The 19,284-nt window shown below is 41.2% G+C and overlaps 1 protein-coding gene across 4 annotated transcripts in view; it reads left to right on the forward strand.

Annotated features, from left to right (window-relative positions):
- The window catches only part of sdr16c5b (short chain dehydrogenase/reductase family 16C, member 5b), a 77,115-nt gene extending 59,782 nt beyond the window's left edge, over nt 1–17,333 (forward strand). The window contains exons 5-7 of one of the 4 annotated variants that reach the window (XR_015756984.1): nt 7,506–7,631; nt 11,700–12,133; nt 16,726–17,333. Coding sequence is in view for 3 of the 4 variants with exons in the window: in XM_087986368.1 (XP_087842494.1) it covers nt 7,506–7,631; nt 11,700–11,773; nt 16,726–16,793 (268 nt within the window). In the remaining variant the exon portion in view is untranslated. Of the gene's footprint in view, nt 1–7,505; nt 7,632–11,699 lie in introns of all 4 variants that reach the window. The other 3 variants (XM_087986370.1, XM_087986368.1, XM_087986369.1) reach the window with 3 other exon arrangements.
- The last annotated feature ends 1,951 nt before the right edge of the window (nt 17,334–19,284 follow it).

The raw sequence follows: 19,284 nt of genomic DNA on the forward strand, positions 1-19,284 counted from the left end.
CGCAAAGGGCCCACCAATCACTTCCCTAGCTTCCCACAGAATTCTAGGGTACACCTGATCAGTTCCTGGGAATTTATGCATCTTTGTGTTTTAAGACATCCAGCACCACTGCCTGTGTAATATGGTGTAATTTTTCAAAATGTCACCATTTATTTCCTCACATTCTATATCTTCCATGTCCTTCTCCACAGTAAGCACTGATGCAAAATATCCATTTGTATATCCTCCTTCTCCTGCTGTTCCACACATAGGCTGCCTTACTGATCTTTGAGGGGTTGAGTTTTCTCCCTCATTACCTTTTTGTCCTAGATGTATTTATAAAATCCTTTTGGATTCTCCTTAAAACCCTATTGGCCAAAACTGTCTCATGTCCCCTTTTTGCCCTGCTGACCTCACTCTTAAGTATACTCCTACTGCCTTTATACTCTTCTGAGGATTCACTTCTGCTGTCTATACCTGACATATGCTTCCTTCTTTCTCTTAACCAAAACCTAAATTTCTTTAGTCATCCAGCGTTCCCTACTCCTACCAAGCTTGCCTTTCACCCTAACAGGAACATACTGTCCCTGGACTTTCATTATCTCACTTTTGAAGGCTTCCTATTTTCCAGTCGTCCCTTTCCCATCAGCCTGAAATCAACTTTGGAAAGTTCTTGCCTCATACCATCAAAATTGGCCTTCCTCCAATTTACAACTTTAACTTTTAGAACCGATCTATCCTTTTCCACCACTACTTTAAAACCAGCAGAATTATGGTTGCTGGCTCCAAAGTGCTCCCCTACTGTTACCTCAGTCACTTGCCCTACCTTATTTCCCAAAAGCAGGTCAAGTTTTGCACCTTGCTGAAACTTTATTGCTGGAACAGCACAGCAGGTCAGACAGCATCTAGGGAAAAGGAGATTCGACGTTTCGGGCACATGCCTGAGGAAGGGCATGTGCCCGAAACGTCGAATCTCCTTTTCCCTAGATGCTGTCTGACCTGCTGTGCTGTTCCAGCAATAAAGTTTCAGCTTTGATCTCCAGCGTCTGCAGACCTCACTTTCTCCTCCAAGTTTTGCACCTTCTCTAGTAGGTACATCCATACACTGAATCAGAAAATTTCTTGTACAGACTTAACAAATTCCTCTCCATCTAATGGGCACAGTGGTTAGCACTGCTGCCTCATGGCGCCAGAGACCTGGGTTCAATTCCCGCTTCAGGCAACTGTCTGTGTGGAGTTTGCACATTCTCCCCGTGTCTGCGTGAGGTTTCCTCCGGATGCTCCGGTTTCCTCCCACAGTCCAAAAATGTGCAGGTTAGGTGAATTGGCTAAATTGTCCATCGTGTTAGGTGAAGGGGTAAATGTAGGGGAATGGGTCTGGGTGGGTTGCTCTTCGGAGGGTCGGTGTGGACTTGTTGGGCCAAAAGGGCCTGTTTCCACACTGTAAGTAATCTAAAAGTAAACCCTTAACACTATATTTGACAAGTTAAAATCCCCTACATTAACAACCCTATTATTCTTACAGATAACTGAGATCTCCTTACAAATTTGTTTCTCAATTCCCTGCTGACTATTGGGGGGGGGGGGGAGGAGAGAGGGTGGTGTCTATTACCCAATTTAAATAAGGTGATCATCCCTTTCTTATTTTTCAGTTCCACCCAAATTACTTGCCTGGACATATTCCTAAGAATATCCTCCTTCGGTGCAGCCGTAATGCTATCCCTTATCAGAAACGCCATTCCCCATCTACTCTTGCACCTTTCTATCCTTCGTGTAACATTTGTATCCTGGAACCTTCAGCTGCCATTCAATATCCCTGTCCCATGTTCCACACCATGCCCTGAGTTCATCTGCTTTCCTTATTGGGGCTCTTGCGTTGAAATAAATGCTGTTTAATTTATCAGTCCCGCCTTGTTCTCTGCTTTGTTCCTGCCTCCCCTGGCTGACTGATTTGTTCCTTTTCCCAATTTCACCAGTTTTAGACTGATCTCTTTCCTCACTATCTCACTGATAACCCTGCCCCACCTTATTAGTTTAAATCATCCCAAGCAGCTCTAGCAAATCTCCCTGCCAGTACTTTAGTCCCCTTCCAATTCAGTGCAATCTGTCCTTTTTGTATAAGTCACTTCTACCCCAGAAGAGATTCCAATGATCCAAAAATGTGAACCCTTCTCCCCTGCACCAGCTCCTCAGCCACGCATTCATCTGCTATATCCTCTTATTCCTACCCTCACTAACCCTCGAGGACCTAATTTTAAATTCCTGCCTAACTTCCTGTGTTCTCCCTTGAGATTCTCATCCTTTTTCCTTCCAACATTGTTAGTTCCAATGTGTAAAATGAACTCCTGCTGGTCCCACTACCCTTTGAGAATATTCTGCACCCTTTCCGAGATATCCTTGTTCCTGGCACCAGGGAGCCAACACGCCATTCTAATTTTTCACTGTGGGCCACAGAAATGTCCGTCTGTGCCTCTGACTAGAAACTCCCCTATCACAATCGATCGCTTGGAACTTGATGTACCTCTTTTTACATTAGAGCCAGTCTCGGTACCAAATACTTGACTGTTTGTGCACTATTTCCATGAAAGTCCAACACGCCGTAGATTTTCCAAAACAGCCTACAGAGGAACCTCGATTATCGGGAATTTGATTATCTGATTATCGAATTATCCAGTAAGATCGCAATATCCCAATGCTCCGCTAAACTATGTTGTCCGGAATGCGATTAACCAAGCAAAATACTGCACGCCTGTGTCCTTTGGATAATTGAGGTTCCTCTGTACTTGTTTGAGGTGGAGATAGCCACGGGAGACTTCTGCATGACCTGCCTGCCTCTCCTACCTTTCCTGGAGGCAACCCATCTACCTGAGGTTTTTCCCCCTTCCTTTAACTGCCATCCATCATACCTCCTGTAAATTCCTCATTGCTTTGCTCCAACCAATCCATGCAATGTGATAGAATTTGCAACCAAGCACACTTACTGCAGACATAATCGTCAAGAACATGGAAACTCTCCCTAATGTTCCATATCTGAGGGGAAGAGTACGCCACTGTACTAAAGGCCATATTTGCACCTTAACAATCTACAGACTCTGAAATTTAAAAAAAACACTGTTCGAGGTTAACTTAGTACCTGTATTTTCCATTTTTAAATTTTAATCCAGAGACTGATCTCAATAAAATCAAAAATAACCCACTCTACTCACGATTGTAGACATACAACAAAAAAGCCAAGTTACACTTAAAAACCATGCAATTATGTGTTCCTGTGCTGTGAGTTCTCCCACAAAGGTTTCTTCAAGGTCAGCTGTGATTTTCGCTGTTTGTTAATTTTTCTTAGAGATGCTCCGATGTCCAGAAATACTTGAACTCAAACAGCAAAGGCAGTAGCTGTGCAGATTCACTCACTCTGTGCAGAGTCACTCAGCAATGCAAGTTTCTTTGTCTCTCTCCTACACTGACCACGTGGTCTCTGCCTTGGTCTCCCTTCCTCCTTTTAAAGATGCTCTTGTTTTGATTTTTTTTCTCCCCAAAGTTCCAAAACAATGTAACAGCTTATAAAGCAGGAATTATTGCTCCTGGAATTCCAGGAAATTAGCTCCAACAACTAAGAGCCAAAGTCATAAGATTAAGATTGCAGTACTTTTTTTCTGTTTAAATGAGTGTTCTATAGATCCATAGAGAAAGGGCTGCTCTAATAGTATTTAAACTTCATATTCAAATTAATATTACATCCCAGTTGCAGGAACAGGAGTATGCCAATAAATCAGATAATAGCTGAACTTTAAGAGGCGTTTGGATGGGTATATGAATAGGAAGGGTTTGGAGGGATTTGGGCCGGGTGGTTAGCACTGCTGCCTCCCAGCGCCAGAGACCCGGGTTCAAATCCCACCTCGGGCAACTTTTTTAGATTAGATTATTTACAGTGTAGAAACGGGCCCTTCGGCCCAACAAGTCCACACCGCCCCGCCGAAGCGCAACCCACCCATACCCCTACATGTACCCCTACATGTACCCCTTACCTAATACTACGGGCAATTTAGCGTGGCCAATTCACCTGACCTGCACATCTTTGGACTGTGGGAGGAAACCAGAGCACCCGGAGGAAACCCACGCAGACACGGGGAGAACGTGCAAACTCCACACAGTCAGTCGCCTGAGGCGGGAACTGAACCCGGGTCTCTGGCGCTGTGAGGCAGCAGTGCTAACCACTGTGCCACCGTGCCGCCCACTAACTGTCTGTATGGAGTTTGCACATTCTCCCCGTGTCTGTGTGGTTTTCCTCCGGGTGTTCCGGTTTCCTCCCACAGCACTAAAGATGTGCAGGCTAGGTGAATTAGACATGCTAAATTGCCCGTAGTGTTAGGTGAAGGGGTAGATGTAGGGGAATGGGTTGCTCTTCGGAGGGTCGGTGTGGACTTGTTGGGCCGAAGGGCCTGTTTCCACACTGTAAGTAATTAATTTGTCAAATGTATTTACAATTCTTTGTCTATTCTTTGATATCCTTATCAATAAAAACATTATTGCTTTTTTTTCCCCAATCTTGAAAAGTTCATCCCAGTGCCTTCATAATAGGAGCATTACAACAGCTTGCGTTTGATATATCAACTTTCAACTCTTTGAAACATCCCAAGATACTTCAGATGAATGTTATCAGACAAAGTTGGCACTGAAGCACATAAGGAGACATAAGGACAAGCGACCAAATGTTTGGCAATGGTAGATTTTAAGGAAGAAATTTTGAGAGGAATTAAATGTGGAGCTTTAGGGAGGGAGTTCCAAGAATGTGTGCTGTCAGCAACTAAATGCAGAGTCATCAGTAGAGAGGTGAAGGAAATTGGAATGTATGTAGGGTCAAAATTGGAGGAAGGTAGAGTGCGCAGAGATAGTCATAGAGATGTACAGCATGGAAACAGACCTTTCGGTCCAACCCACCCATGCCGACAAGCTATCCCAACCCAATCTAGTCCCACCTGCCAGCACCCGGCCCATATCCCTCCAAACCCTTCCTATTCATATACCCATCCATATGCCTCTTAAATGTTGCAATTGTACCAGCCTCCACCACTTCCTTTGGCAGCTCATTCCATACACGTACCACCCTCTGCGTGAAAAAGTTGCCCCTTCGGTCTTTTTTTATATCTTTCTCCTCTCACCCTAAACCTATGCTATCTATTTCTGGACTCCCTGAACCCAGGGGAAAGACTTTATCTATTTAGGGGAGAAAGTGAGGTCTGCAGATGCTGGAGATCAGAGCTGAAAATGTGTTGCTGGAAAAGCACAGCAGGTCAGGCAGCATCCAGGGAACAGGAGAATCGACGTTTCGGGCATAAGCCCTTCTTCAGGAAGGGCTTTATCTATTTACCCTATCCATGCCCCTCATAATTGTATAAACCTCTATAAGGCCAGCTTTCAGCCTCCAACGCTCTAGGGAAAACAGCCCCAGCCTGTTCAGCCTCTCCCTGTAGCTCAAATCCTCCAACCCTAACAACTTCCTTGTAAATCTTTTCTGAACCCTTTCAAGTTTCACAACATCTTTCCGATAGCAAGGAGGCCAGAACTGCATGCAATATTCCAACAGTGGCCTAACCAATGTCCTGTTCAGCTGCAACATGACCTCCCAACTTCTGTACTCAATACTCTGACCAATAAAGGAAAGTATACCAAACGCCGATTTCACTATCCTACCTACCTGCGACTCCACTTTCAAGGAGCTATGAATGTGCATTCCAAGATCTCTTTGTTCAGCAACACTCCCTAGGACCTTACCATTAAGTGTATAAGTCCTGCTAAGAATTGCTTTCCCAAAATGCAGCACCTCGCATTTATCTGAATTTAACTCCACCTGCCACTTCTTTGCCCATTGGCCCATCTGGTCAAGATCATGTTGTAATCTGAGATAACCCGCTTCGCTGTCCATTTATAGGTCTAGAGGAACTTTGGCCTTTTGAGGGAATACCAAGAACATCAGGTGTGTTGATGAGTGGAATACAGCGTGCTAGAATGATTTATTGTCCTTGAGTAAGGTGAAAGGAAAGGAGGTTTGGCATGAAGATGAGCTTGAGGTTTTCGAGATTCTAAAGGCAGTCAACAATATGTTCATTTTTATATGCAATTGAAAGTTTAAAAATGGTTATCAAATGAAAATTACAGTCAGAAAATAATCCAATCTTCCATCAACCCTGCTTCACACACTCCTGGTGCATTATGACTGTCCCCCAAACCCCTGTGCCCCTCTTGCCTACACAAGAGACATGCCAAAGCAGACAAAAACTGGACCAAGAATGGTAAAACATTCGGAAAATCCTTTTCTGACTTTGTATTCGAAACAGTCCAAAACAACATATAGACAAGTTATTTGTTTACTGTAAATCCGCTTGCCTCGTTGGTGCTCCTGTAGTGGCATTGTGGTTAACGCTGCTGCCTCAGTACTAGGGACCTGGATTCAATTCCAACCTTAGGTGACTATCTGTGTGGAGCTTGCACATTCAACTCATGTTTGCATGGGCTTCCACCAGGTGTCCCAATTGCTTCCCACCGTCAAAACGTGTGGTGCTGGAAAAGTATAGCTGGTCAGCTCTTGATGAAGAGCTTATGCTTGAAACGTTGACTCTCCTGCTTCTTGAATGCTGCCAGATTGGCTGTGCTTTTCCAGCACCACATATGTTGACTGATCATCTGTATCTGTCGTCCTCACTTTCTCCCAATTGCTTCACACAGTCCAAAGATGGATTGGCCGTGATAAATATGGAGGATTGAGTAGGATGTAATTTGGAGGGTCAGTGCAGAACCAGAGAGTCAAATGGCCTCTGTATGCACTGTAAGGACTCGATGATTCGATTGAAAATCTCGTTGAGAATCAGTTCAGCTTCCTGTTCTAGGCTCTTTTAATCATTGCTATAAAGTTGGCACAGAGCAAACTCCCATAAACAGTAAATGCTTATTATAAAAAAAAATTTTTAAATGTTGTTTGAGGGCTAAGTGTTAGGACACTGAAGATAACTTCCCTGCTCCTCTTTATGGGTTTTTTTTTGTCAGATCCATCTATGCAGGCAGATGGGGCTTCAGGTTAATGTTTCGTTAAAAGACTCTGACAGTCTGGTGCATGTTTAGTACTGCACATGGGGATCAGCCTTGTTTTATTTTTTAGTTTCAATTCTTGGATTGGTACTTGAAGCCAGAGCCTTGTCTTTTAGCAGTGAATGTGTCATCACCTAAGCCATGGCTGACACAATTCCAATGAAAGTGCTGAGAAGCCTTCATTGCATTGAATGAAAATTTATGATCTAGTACAATCAGATATTTATTACAGATATTGCAAACAGCAGACAGTTGCTATTATGATTATTTTTAAGTCTAACTGTTAACAGGGAGGACCTGAAGAAAAACGTTGGAGAAAATTTGTGTTAGCGATTTTAAGAGGCTGACATTTCTAACTGTTCAAACCACATGTAATTTATTGTTGGACACATTGCAAGCAATCAAACTCAGGTTTTTACCTCAATTTATATTTAATTTCTATACAGGTGGCCACACCTCCTTCCTATATTGGATGTGAATTATGCTGCTAAAAAGATTACAGATGCCATTTTACGGGATCAAGTACTACTTGTGATGCCAAGAAGTCTATATTTTATGTTTGCTATTAAGAAGTAAGTATAATTTATCTCTGTCTGTATTGTAAAACTTTTTATATTGTCTTTTGTCTTGGATGTAATAAATCTCTATTAAACAACTGTGTTTTATACAATGAACCTACATGTAGAAGAAAAATCCTGCGTGACAAACAAATATATAGGTCATTCTGTTATAATGTGTGTTTCGTCAATACAAATTCGCTGTAATGTGATTGACGAATTTAGGATGCTGTTTCCACAGATCAAACTTTAAACGTGTGTTGGAGGTAACATGACTATCACACCAACGCTTTAAGCACTTTGTAAAGTGCAATTTTTCTATAACACAGGGTTGCAGCCATCACATTACAGAAGAAATTTCTGTAATAGTGAAACATTGTATTTTTGAACACTACTTTGACCAATTATAAGAAAAAGCATCACATTGTTATTAACATAATTCCCATCTGCCAACATTGCAGGTAGATTTTACAGTTGAGTGTGAATGCATACAAAAATATAAAGAAGCTGTAAGGAAGTCGAAAGATAATTTATTATGAATGGAAATGCAAGTAATATGTTACAGTGAATGTTTTGGGGCTAATTTGACATTGTTAACTTATTCAAAAAAAAATTTATAATGCTGAAAACAAAGTATGACTATTAGGCTACTTCATGCATTTTATAGACAAGGAATAAAAGTTCATTTTCTTTCTGTTATACACTTCCATTCAGTAAAAATGTTCATTAGTACAAAGAAATAATAGTATCTCAAAAATTTCAAACTAATAACTAAATAAAAATAATTATTTTTTTAATTTCTTCATGGAAAGGAAGACCAGCTTTCAATGTTATTATTAATTGCCAAGAAGATGGTGTTAAGCCTCTTATTTAACTGCTACAGTTAGTGTTGTGTAGGCAATAGAATTTTGACCAAGCAATATTCAAATTGTAGGAATGTATTTCCAAAGCAGGATAGTGTGTGACTTGCAGGTGGTGTAATTCCCATGCATCAGCGACACCTAACCTTCTACAGTACAGCTCACTAGCTTTCGAATTTACTGTCCCTTAGAGAATTGTTAGAGTCCATGGTGGAACATAGAACAATGCAGCAGACTACAGGCCCTTCAGCCTTCGATGTTGCACTGACCTGAACTGATCTGTTTTTACCAAACTGATCTGAAGCCCATCTAACCTACACAATTCCATTATCATCCATATATTTATCCAAAGACTATTTAAATGCCTTTAAAGTTGGTGAGTCTACTACTGTTGCAGGCAGGGCATTCCGTGCCTTTACTACTCTGAGTAAAGAATCTACCTCTGACATCCGTCATATATCTATCACCCCTCAATTTAACACTATGTCCCTTCATGCTAGCCATCACAACCCGAGGAAAAAGGCTCTCATGGTCCACCCTATCTAATTCTCTGACCATCTTGAATGTCTCTATGAAGTCACCTCTGAACCTATTCTCTAATGAAAACAGCCTCAAGTCCCTCAGCCTCTGAAGACCTTCCCTCCATACCAGGCAACATCCTAGTAAATCTCCTTTGCACCCTTTCAAAAGTTTTCACTTCCTTCCTCTAATGCGGAGGCCAGAACTATATGCAAAACTCCAAATGTGGCCACACTAGAGTTTTGTACAGCTGCAGCATGACCTCGTGGCTCCAAAACTCAGTCCCTCTACCAATAAAAGCTAACAAACTGTACGCCTTCTTAACAACCCTATCAACCTGGGTGGCAATTTTCAGGGATCTATGTACGTCCACACTACCAAGAATCCTACCATTAGCCCAGTACACTGTATTCCTGTTACTCCTTCCAAAATGAATCACCTCACACTTTTCCGCATTAACTCATTTGCCTCCTCTCAGCCCAGCTCTGCGACTTATCTATGTCCCTCTGTAACCTGCAACTCCCTACCACACTGTTCTCAACTCCACTGACTTTAATGTCATCCACAAATTTACTAACCCATCCTTCTGCGCCCTCATCGAGGTTATTTATAGAAATGACAAACAGCAGTGGACCCAAAGCAGATCCTTGCGGTACACCACTAGGTAACTGAACACTAGAATTAACATTTCTCATCAAGCACCCCTCTCCGTCGTCATTCAGCTAGCTAATTTCTGATCCAAACCGCTAAGTCACCCTCAATCCCATGCCTCCGTATTTTCTGCAATAGCTTACCATGGGAAACCTTATCAAATGCTTTACTGAATTCTATATATACCACATCAACCGATTTACTCTCATCCACCTGTTTGGTCACCTACTCAAAGAACTCTAAGGTTTGTGGGGCACGACCTACCCTTCACAAAACCTTGTTGACTATACCTAATCAAATTATTCCTTTCTAGATGATTATAAATCCTGTCTCTTATAATCCTTTCCAACATTTTACCCATAACTAATGTAAGGCTCACCGGTCTATAATTACCAAGGTTGTGGCTTGCCCCCCCCTATCAGCTTTCCTGATGAAGAGCTCATGCCCGAAATTGTTCATCTCTATGACTCTAAGTCAGAGTCGAAAAGGGTGGCGCTGGCAAAGCATAGCAGATCCGACAGCATCTGAGGAGCAGGACAGTCGACATTTTAGGCATAAGCTTTTCAACAGGATATATGCCCAAAACATCAACTGTCCTCCTCAGTTGCTGCCTGACCTGCTGCGCTTTTCCAGTGCCACCTTCTTTGACTCTGTAAAAACTTTTGCAAACTGAGATAATTGTGTTGTTTTGCAAACTGAGACATTTGACAAGGTTGCCCATGGGAGACTGCTGAGCAAGGTTAGATCTTGTGGAATACAGGGAGAACTCGCCATTTAGATATAGAACTAGCTCAAAGATAGAAGACAGAGGGTGGTGGTGGAGGGTTGTTTTTCAGTAAGTTCGCTGATGACACCAAAATTGGAGATGTAGTGGACAACGAAGAGGGTTACCTCAGATTACAATAGGATCTTGATCAGATGGGCCAATGGGCTGAGAAATGGCAGATGAATTTTAATTTAGATACATTTTGGGAAAGCAAATCTTAGCAGGACTTATTCACTTAATGGTAAGGTCCTAGGGAGCATTTGCTGAACAAAGAGACCTTGGAGTGCAAGTTCATAGCTCCTTGAAAGTAGAGTCACAGGTAGATAGGATAGTGAAGAAGGCGTTTGGTATGCTTTCCTTTATTGATCAGAGTTTTGAGTACAGGGGTTGGGTGGTCATGTTGCGACTGTAACATTGGTTAGGCCACTGTTGGAATATTGCGTGCATTTCTGGTCTCCTTTCTATTGGAAAGATATTGTGAAACTTGAAAGGGTTCAGAAAAGATTTACAAGGATGTTGCCAGGGTTGGAGATTTTGAGCTGTAGAGAGAGGTTGAATAGGCTAGGGCTGTTTTCCCTGGAGTGTCGGAGGCTGAGGGATGACCTTAGAGGTTTAGAAAATCATGCGAGGCATGGATATGGTAAATAGACAAAGTCTCTTCCCTAGGGTGGGGGAGTCCAGAACTAGAGAGCATAGGTTTAGGGTGAGAGGGGCAAGATATGAAAGAGTCCTAAGAGGCAATGTTTACACTCAGAGAGTAGTATGTGTATGGAATGAGCTGCCAGAGGAGGCAAGTACACTTGCAACACTTGAAAGGCATCTGGATGGGTATATGAATAGGAAGGGTTTGGAAGGATATGGGCAGGGTGTTGGCAGGTGGGACTAGATTGGGTTGGGATATCTGGTCGGCATGGATAAGTTGGACCGAAGGGGCTGATTCATGCTGTACATCTCTATGACTCTAAAAATTGGCATTGATGTCATCTAAAATCTTTTTAAAAAGAGTGAGGTCTCTGGCCAGAGCTGATAGAACCAAATTTCTTTTGGCCTTAACTCCAATATGTTTATCAGACTAAAGTCAAGTTTAAAGAACTGGCTGCAATTGAAACAAGTGATTGTGCTGAAACGATCTTATCTAATCATTTTATGTACTGTTTTAATTCTTGTTTTGGTAAAATGTATGGCAAACTAATCATGGACTTTTTTTTTACACCTTTTTTTCCTTCGTTAAATGTTGCCATAACAAAATCATATAATCATCAATCTATCTTTTTTCCTCTGAAATAGTTTGCTTCCTGTGAAACTGGGAATTCTACTTGGACACTACTTTGGTGTTTTCAACGTTATGGATCACTTCAAAGGTCGAGTTAAAAAGGATTGACATGATCTGCAGAATCAATAAAGTGAAATTTGTGGAAGTACATGCGTTATAATATACAGTAATTGGTATAACTCTGTGATCAGAATGTCTGTATCAGATTGCAATATTTGCATTCCATGTTTACTTTCTAAAGATAAGTTCAAGCTTGCGATATGTGATAGAAACATAAAAAACAGGTGCAGGAGTAGGCCATTTGGCTTTTTAGTCTGCACCATCATTCAATAATGATCATAACTGATTATGCAATTTCAGTATCCCACTCCTACCTTCTTTTCATACACCTTGATGCCTTTATCCACGAGGGCTCTGTCTAACAAATTGGTGCCAACAGCCTTCTATGGTAAGGAATTCCACAGATTTATAACTCTCTAACTGAAGAAATTCTTCATGATCTCAGTCCTGAATGGTTTACCCCTTATTCTTAGACTGTGATCCCTAGTCCTGGATTTTCCAACATTGGGAACTTCCTTCCAGCATCTAGCCTGTCCAGTCCCATGAGGATTTTATATATTTCTATGAGATCCCCCTCATTGTTCTAAATTCCAGTGAGTACAAGCCTAGTTGATTCGGTCTTTCTTCATATGCCACTCCTGCCATTCCAGGAATCAGTCTTGTAAACGCTTGCTGAACCCCCTCAATAGTAAAAATGTCCTCCTTCAGACTAGGAGACCAAAACTGTACAATATACTAGGATGTGACCTGGTATAACTTCAGCAAGATGTCCCTACTCCGAAAGTCAAATCCTCTCGCTATGAAGGTCAGCATGCCATCGGCTTCCCTCACTGTCAGCTACATCTGCATGCCAGCCTTCAGCGACTGTTCTACCATGATACCTAGCTCTCATTGTAGCTCACCTTTTCCAAAACTGTCATCATTCACATAATGATCTGCCTTCCTGTGTTTGCCAACAAAGTGAATAACCTCACAGTTATCCAAATTGTATTACATTTGCCAAGCATTTGCCTACTCAACCAGCCTATCCAAGACAGACTGCAGCCTCTTAGCATCCTCCTCAGAGGACACATTGCTGGCTTAGCTTAGTATCATCTGCAAATTTGGAGATACTGCATTCAGTTTCTTGGTGCAAATCATTAATGTATACTTTGAACAGCTGTGGTTCCAATACTGAACCCTGCGGTACCCAACTTATCACTCCTTGCCACTCTGGAAAGGACTCAGTTATTGCAACTCTGTGCTTCCTATCTGCCAGCAGTTCTCCATCATGTCAATACATTATCTCTGATTTAATTTTGCTCACTCATTTCTTATTTGGGAACTTGTCAAAAGCCTTTTGAAAGTCCAGATACACAATATCTGGACTTTGTGGGTGGCACGGTGGCACAGTGGTTAGCACTGCAGCCTCACAGCGTCAGAGACCCGGATTCAATTCCCGCCTCAGGCGACTGACTGTGTGGAGTTTGCACATTCTCCCCGTGACTGCGTGGGTTTCCTCCGGGTGCTCCGGTTTCCTCCCACAATCCAAAAATGTGCAGGTTAGGTGAATTGGCCACGCTAAATTGCCCGTAGTGTTAGGTAAGGGGTAAATGTAGGAGAATGGGTCTGGGTGGGTTACGCTTCGGCGGGTCGGTGTGGACTTGTTGGGCCGAAGGGCCTGTTTCCACACTGTAGGTAATCTAATCTAATATCCACTGATTCACTTTTGTCCACTCTACTGATCACATCCTGAAAAATTCCAGATTTGTCAAACATGGTTTTCCTTTAGTGAATCCATGCTGACCTGGACAAATCCAGTCACTGCTTTCCAAATGCTCAGTTATTACATCTTTAATAATTGACTCCAGCATTTTTCCCAACACTGAACACTACTTCCTTCGTACTTTGGGATGCAGAGCATCAGGCCCAGAGAACTTACTGGGTTTTAATCCTATTAATTTCCCTAATACTATTTCCTTCAGTTCTCCTTCATGCTTGACCCCCTGTCCCTTAGCATTTATGGAGGGTTATTTATCCAATTGGTCTGCCAACTGTTTGTTGTCCATTATGAATTCACTGATTATAACGGTAAGGGACCTACATTTGTCTTCACCAATCTTTTTCTCTTTACATATCGATTTGAAGCTTTTGCAGTCAGTTTTTATGTTTTCTGCAAGCTTATTCTATTTTCACCTTCTGAATTAAACCCTTGTCCTCTGTTGAATTTCAAACTTCTCCCAGTTTGCTGCATTTTCTGACCAATTTATATACCTTCTTTTGGCTTTAACACTAGCCCTGACTTCCCTTGTTAGCCATGGATGAGCCACCTTTCCCTGTTTTACTGTCGCACCAGATAGGGATGTACAATTGTTGAAGTTCATCCATACGTTCTTTAAATGTCCGCCATTTCCTATTCAGCATCAACCTCTTAAGTATCTTTGGTCAGCTTATATTGGCCAATGCATGCTTCATACCATCAAAGTTAGCATTGTTTAAGTTCATGACCCAAGTCTCCGATTTAACTTGCCACTCTCCAACTTAATGAAGAATTCAACCATATTATGGTGACTTCCCCAAAGGATCTCTCACAAGGTTGCTAATTAATCCTCTCTCATTACACAATACCCAGTCTAGATGACCTGCTCTCTAGTTGGTTCCTTGACATATTGGTCGAGAAAGGTATCTCTCATACAATCCAGAACATCCTCCTCTGTCACATTGCTACCAGTTTGGTTAGTCCAATCAATATGCAGATTGAAGTCACCCATAATAACTGCTGTATCCTTCCTGCACGCATCTCTAATTTCTAGTCTGTTGCCATCCCCAAAATCACAACTACTATTCGGTGGTCTATACAGAGCTCCCATGAATTTTTTTTTCCCTTTGTGTTCCACAGTTCCACCATATAGATTCCACACCATTCAGGCAATGTGCTTCCCTACTGTTGTATTAATCTCCTCCTTAACCAGCAATACTTCCCCACCTCCCTTTCCTTTCGATCTATCTTTCCTGAAAATTGATTACCTCTGGATACTGAGTTCCCATCTTTGGTCACCCTGGAGCTAGATCTACATGATCCCAATTACATCATATGCTTATAGGTACAAAAAATGGGATGAGGTCCTACAAGCTAAATTTAAGGAGTTAGGCAGTAATCTCAGGATTGCTACCAGTGCTATGTGCTAGTCAGAGTAGGAATGGCAAGATAGCGGAGATGAATATGTGGGATGGTACAAGAGGGAGGGATTCAAATTCCTGGGACATCAGAACCTGATTCTGGGGCAAATGGTGCCCGTACAAACTGGATGGTCTGTATGAGGCAGGACTGGACCAGTGTCCTGGGGGGAGTGTTTGCTAGTGCTGTTGTGTATGGTTAACAGCAGCAGTAGTTTGCTCCTGCTCCAACTGCCTTACTTCATTGCTGATCGCTGTCCTCACTGAAGCTTGGTATTCACCAAAGCCCAAACTTAAACCTCCAGTAGCACTTCAACCACAAAGCAACCCTTCTCAAAATGACCACTCCACTATAGCTTACCTCACTTTTATTTGCTCCTGGGCAGTCACTGGTGAGTCAGCTGACTCCTCCCAGAATCCTCCTCCATTGCTTCGCAGCAGTGCCCGCTATTCATGCTTTTATTCCAGGCAATAAAGTGTATTATTATCTAGAGATAATATTGAAGTCAGGAGAAGGTGTGACATGTTAATTCTAATAACTTTTGAAACTTCTTAAATAAACTTTTCAATACTTTTTAAATAATGACATGTTGAGAAAATCAAATGTAAAATCTGCAATTGTAACTGTTTAGATTGTCAGATGGTAGACTGGTGTGAAGATAGTTCACCATTTTTAACAATGAAGATTGCAAGGATGTATGTTAAATTTAGGAGAAAGCAGAGGATAAAGTTGAAAGCACAAGAATCTTTCCTGCATTGCATCTTTGCATATAGCAACAAAGATGTTCAGATGGTGAACATTTTGTTTAAAGTGATTAATGAGCTTGCAAGTTTGAAAGGTTTTGGTGAAAATCTTTTAAAATTATGGGCAAGGTCAGCATTGGTTAATATATTGTGTGACTGCATTATATTTGATCCAGGGTGAGTTACTGACCATATATTGGCACCACTATTATGGCTGCCTATTTCCATATGTGTAATCTCATCTGAATCTGCCTTTGCCTCAGCTGCTCTGCTGGTGAAATCCTCATTGGTACCTTCAAACTGCAGGACTTGACTAGAGCAACACAATCCAGACTGACCTCCCACATTCTACCCTTTAAAATTTTAACATAATTTAAAACTCTTTCAATGTCCTTATGCTCCCTACATTCTATTAATCTATTATCCATCTGCTTGTTGACATAGATGACTTACAGTTAAGCAACACCACAATTTGTAAAAACATGTAAACCATATTTACAAATTAAGAATAAGCCATTTGGTCCCTGTAGCGTGCCCCACCATTTTATTAAGGTCATAGCTGATCTGATTGTAGCCCAATTCTGTTATAACTTTGATGTGAATCCTTTATAGCTGTTGACTACCCTGTCGATGAAGAATCTAACTCTGTCTCAAAAATATTCAATGATCCTCCCACCTGCTCTCCGATGAGAGTTTAACAACCCTTGGACATTAAAAATTGTACTTCTATCTTTGTCTTCAGTGGATGATCATTTACTTTAAATTGTGTCCCCTATCTCTGGTCTCTTCCACTGGAGAAAATGTTATCAGCATCTACACTGTCAAGTCCCATCAGAATATCTTGATTCAGGCACAGCTTATTAAACTTATCTAAACTGCTTCTAGTATTGCTCGTCTCTGAGAGACAATGGTACGTGCATAGACGAAGATATAGCGGAGACACTTAGAGCTTGATAAAACGCAATTAATTTATTAAGTAGTTAAACAAATAATACTCGCTTTTTAAGGTCTATTGATATCTCAATCACTGTCTTTCACTACCCTGATTTCTGTAACTAACCCGAAACATTTTTACCCAAGAGAGTTGGCAGCTGACCAAGATGAAACTCTGCTCAACATCTTACCTTCTTACAACGCAAATCTTCTAAGTGCTGCTGAACAAAGGAATTTCTTCAGACTCTTTATCCACAAGTTTCTGTGCAAGTGTATACCTTACTTGGAATTATCCATGCACATGACCAATCCTGAATGTTTTGGCCAAATGTATGCCTTACTTGGAAGAGACAGCAATTACGGATTCCCTGCAGTATTAACTCTAGGTAGACCTGCATAACCCAGCATAATTCCATTCACATAATAGCCCATTGTAAAGCTGCTTATCAGCCTTTTGATCCAAGGATTAATTTGATGATCATCCCTATTGGATTTGCTGCATTCTTCAGGGCAACTCCAGACAGTGGTGGGCATTACCTCCATACAGTGATGTATTACTCAGCAAAGCATAACATTATTTGTGTTATTTGAAATGCCATTTATGTCGTCATACTTACCAAAACCAAAGTCACAAATGTAAACAAAGTTAAAATCTGTTTTATTCTGCAGCAAATACATTGTTAGATGTTTTCCACATCTTGCAAGATGTGCATAATATATGAACAAATAATAAATGAACAAATAGTAAAACATAGGATGGACTAACTGTGTTTACATTATTCCTACTATATAATAAGCAACAAGAGTGTCAGAGTTATGTAGTAACGCTGAAGAGCTAAATTGCATTTATTTCAATGCAAGTGGTCATGTAGGTAAGACTGATGAACTCGGTGACTTTTAGGAAGATGAGATTGGGACATCATTGCTATTACAGAAATCTGGCTAAGAGATGGACAGGACTGGCCACTCAATATTCTGGGTTTTACATTGGATAGAAAAGAAGGCAATAAAGGAGCGGGAATGGCATTTTAATTAAAGAATACATTGTTGCTGTAACTGGAGAAGGTATGTCTGAAAGTCATCCAGGGAAAATATATGGGTAGAAATAACAAAGGAAAGTTCAATAATTGTACAATTACGATCACTCCCCCCCCCCCCCATCCCAGACAACGGCCAGAAGGAAATTGAGAGCAAATATGTAGGGGCTTGCATAGTATGAAATGTTTGAGTGGTGAAGAATTTGTCAAATATGTTTAAGAAAATTTTCTTTATCAATATTTTAATGTTTCTACAAGAGAAGGAGGAAAACTTGATCCTCTTTTGGGGAATAAGGCAGGGCAAGTGACTGAAGTAAAAGTGTGGGAACACTTTGGGTCTAGTGATCATAATTCTATTAGTTTCAAAATGGTTATGGAAAGGAATAAGCTTTCCATAAAACAATTAAAGTTTTTAATTGGAGTAAGGCAAATTTTAATAATATGAGACAAGAACTTTCAAAAGGTGATTGGAGTAGACTGTCCATAGGTAAAAGGATGTCTGACAAGTGGTACACTTGCAAGAGTGTGATGATGGGAGTTCAGAGGCATTACATTCCTGGTAGAATGAAAGATAAGGCTGGTAAGTTTAAGGAACAATGTATTTCAAGATATTGAGTTCTAGTCAAGAATAAAAGAATCTTACTTAAGATATAGACAAAATGGTTCAGTTGAATCTCTTAATCAATATAAAGAGTGTAGGAGCATTAAGAAAGAAATTAAGGCAAAGAGAAGATATGCGTTAGCATTGACAGATAAGGTTAAAGATAATCCAAAGTTCTGGAGGTCGTAGAGAATGTAGAGGTGACTAAGTCTCTGGGAAACATTAAATCAGATCAGATAATGTTGTGGGAAGTAAAAGAGGAAATTGTGAGACCTCTTGCAGAAATATTTGCATCATCTATAACTACAGGTGAAGTGCCTGATGACTGGAAGGTAGCTAATTTTTTTACTTTTGTTTCAGAAGGGTTGTAAGGAGAAACCAGGAAACTATAGACCTGTGAGTCTGACTTTGATTGTGGGTAAATTGTTGAAGGTGATTTTAAAAGATAAGACTTATTGACATTTAGACAGGCAAAAATTGATTATGGATAGATGTGAGGAAAATCGTATCTTACAAACTTGGTTGAGTTTTCTGAGGAAGTTATCAAAAAAAGGTTGATGAGGGCATAGCAGTAGAAGTTGTTTACATGGGCTTTCGTAAAGCCTTCAACAAGGTTGCACATGGTAGACTAATTAGTAAAATTAGGTCACATGGGATTCAGAGTGAGCTTGCCAATTGGATACATAATGGGATTAATGGCAGGAAATAGAGTGGTGGTGATTGCTTTCCCTGTAGAGGACAGTGTATCAGGAGTCTACACTCTGTTGTAATTGGAACATTGAGGCTGAAGTGACAACACCTGTTGCAACTGAAGGCAGCTGAAGCTAATTGAGGATGAAAGCCTGCAACCTTGGGTACTGTAGCCGACTTGGTTGCCTGGAGGCATTTGAACTGGGGATTCTTTGCTGCTACCTTTGAATACTGGTGGCTTGCATTTCTACGTGGTGAATTGAAAACTACTGTTATGACACCAGTGGTGGCGAAGCTGCTGCAAATTGGGTCCTTGGGTTCTGCTACCTACCTGCTTGCCTGGAGAGACTTGCACCTGGGACTGGAGAGTCATGGCCT

Source organism: Chiloscyllium plagiosum, unplaced genomic scaffold (assembly GCF_037043375.1).
Source record: "Chiloscyllium plagiosum isolate Xiang-an unplaced genomic scaffold, Cpla_swu_hap1 HiC_scaffold_4, whole genome shotgun sequence".
Classification (NCBI taxonomy): Eukaryota; Metazoa; Chordata; class Chondrichthyes; order Orectolobiformes; family Hemiscylliidae; genus Chiloscyllium; species Chiloscyllium plagiosum.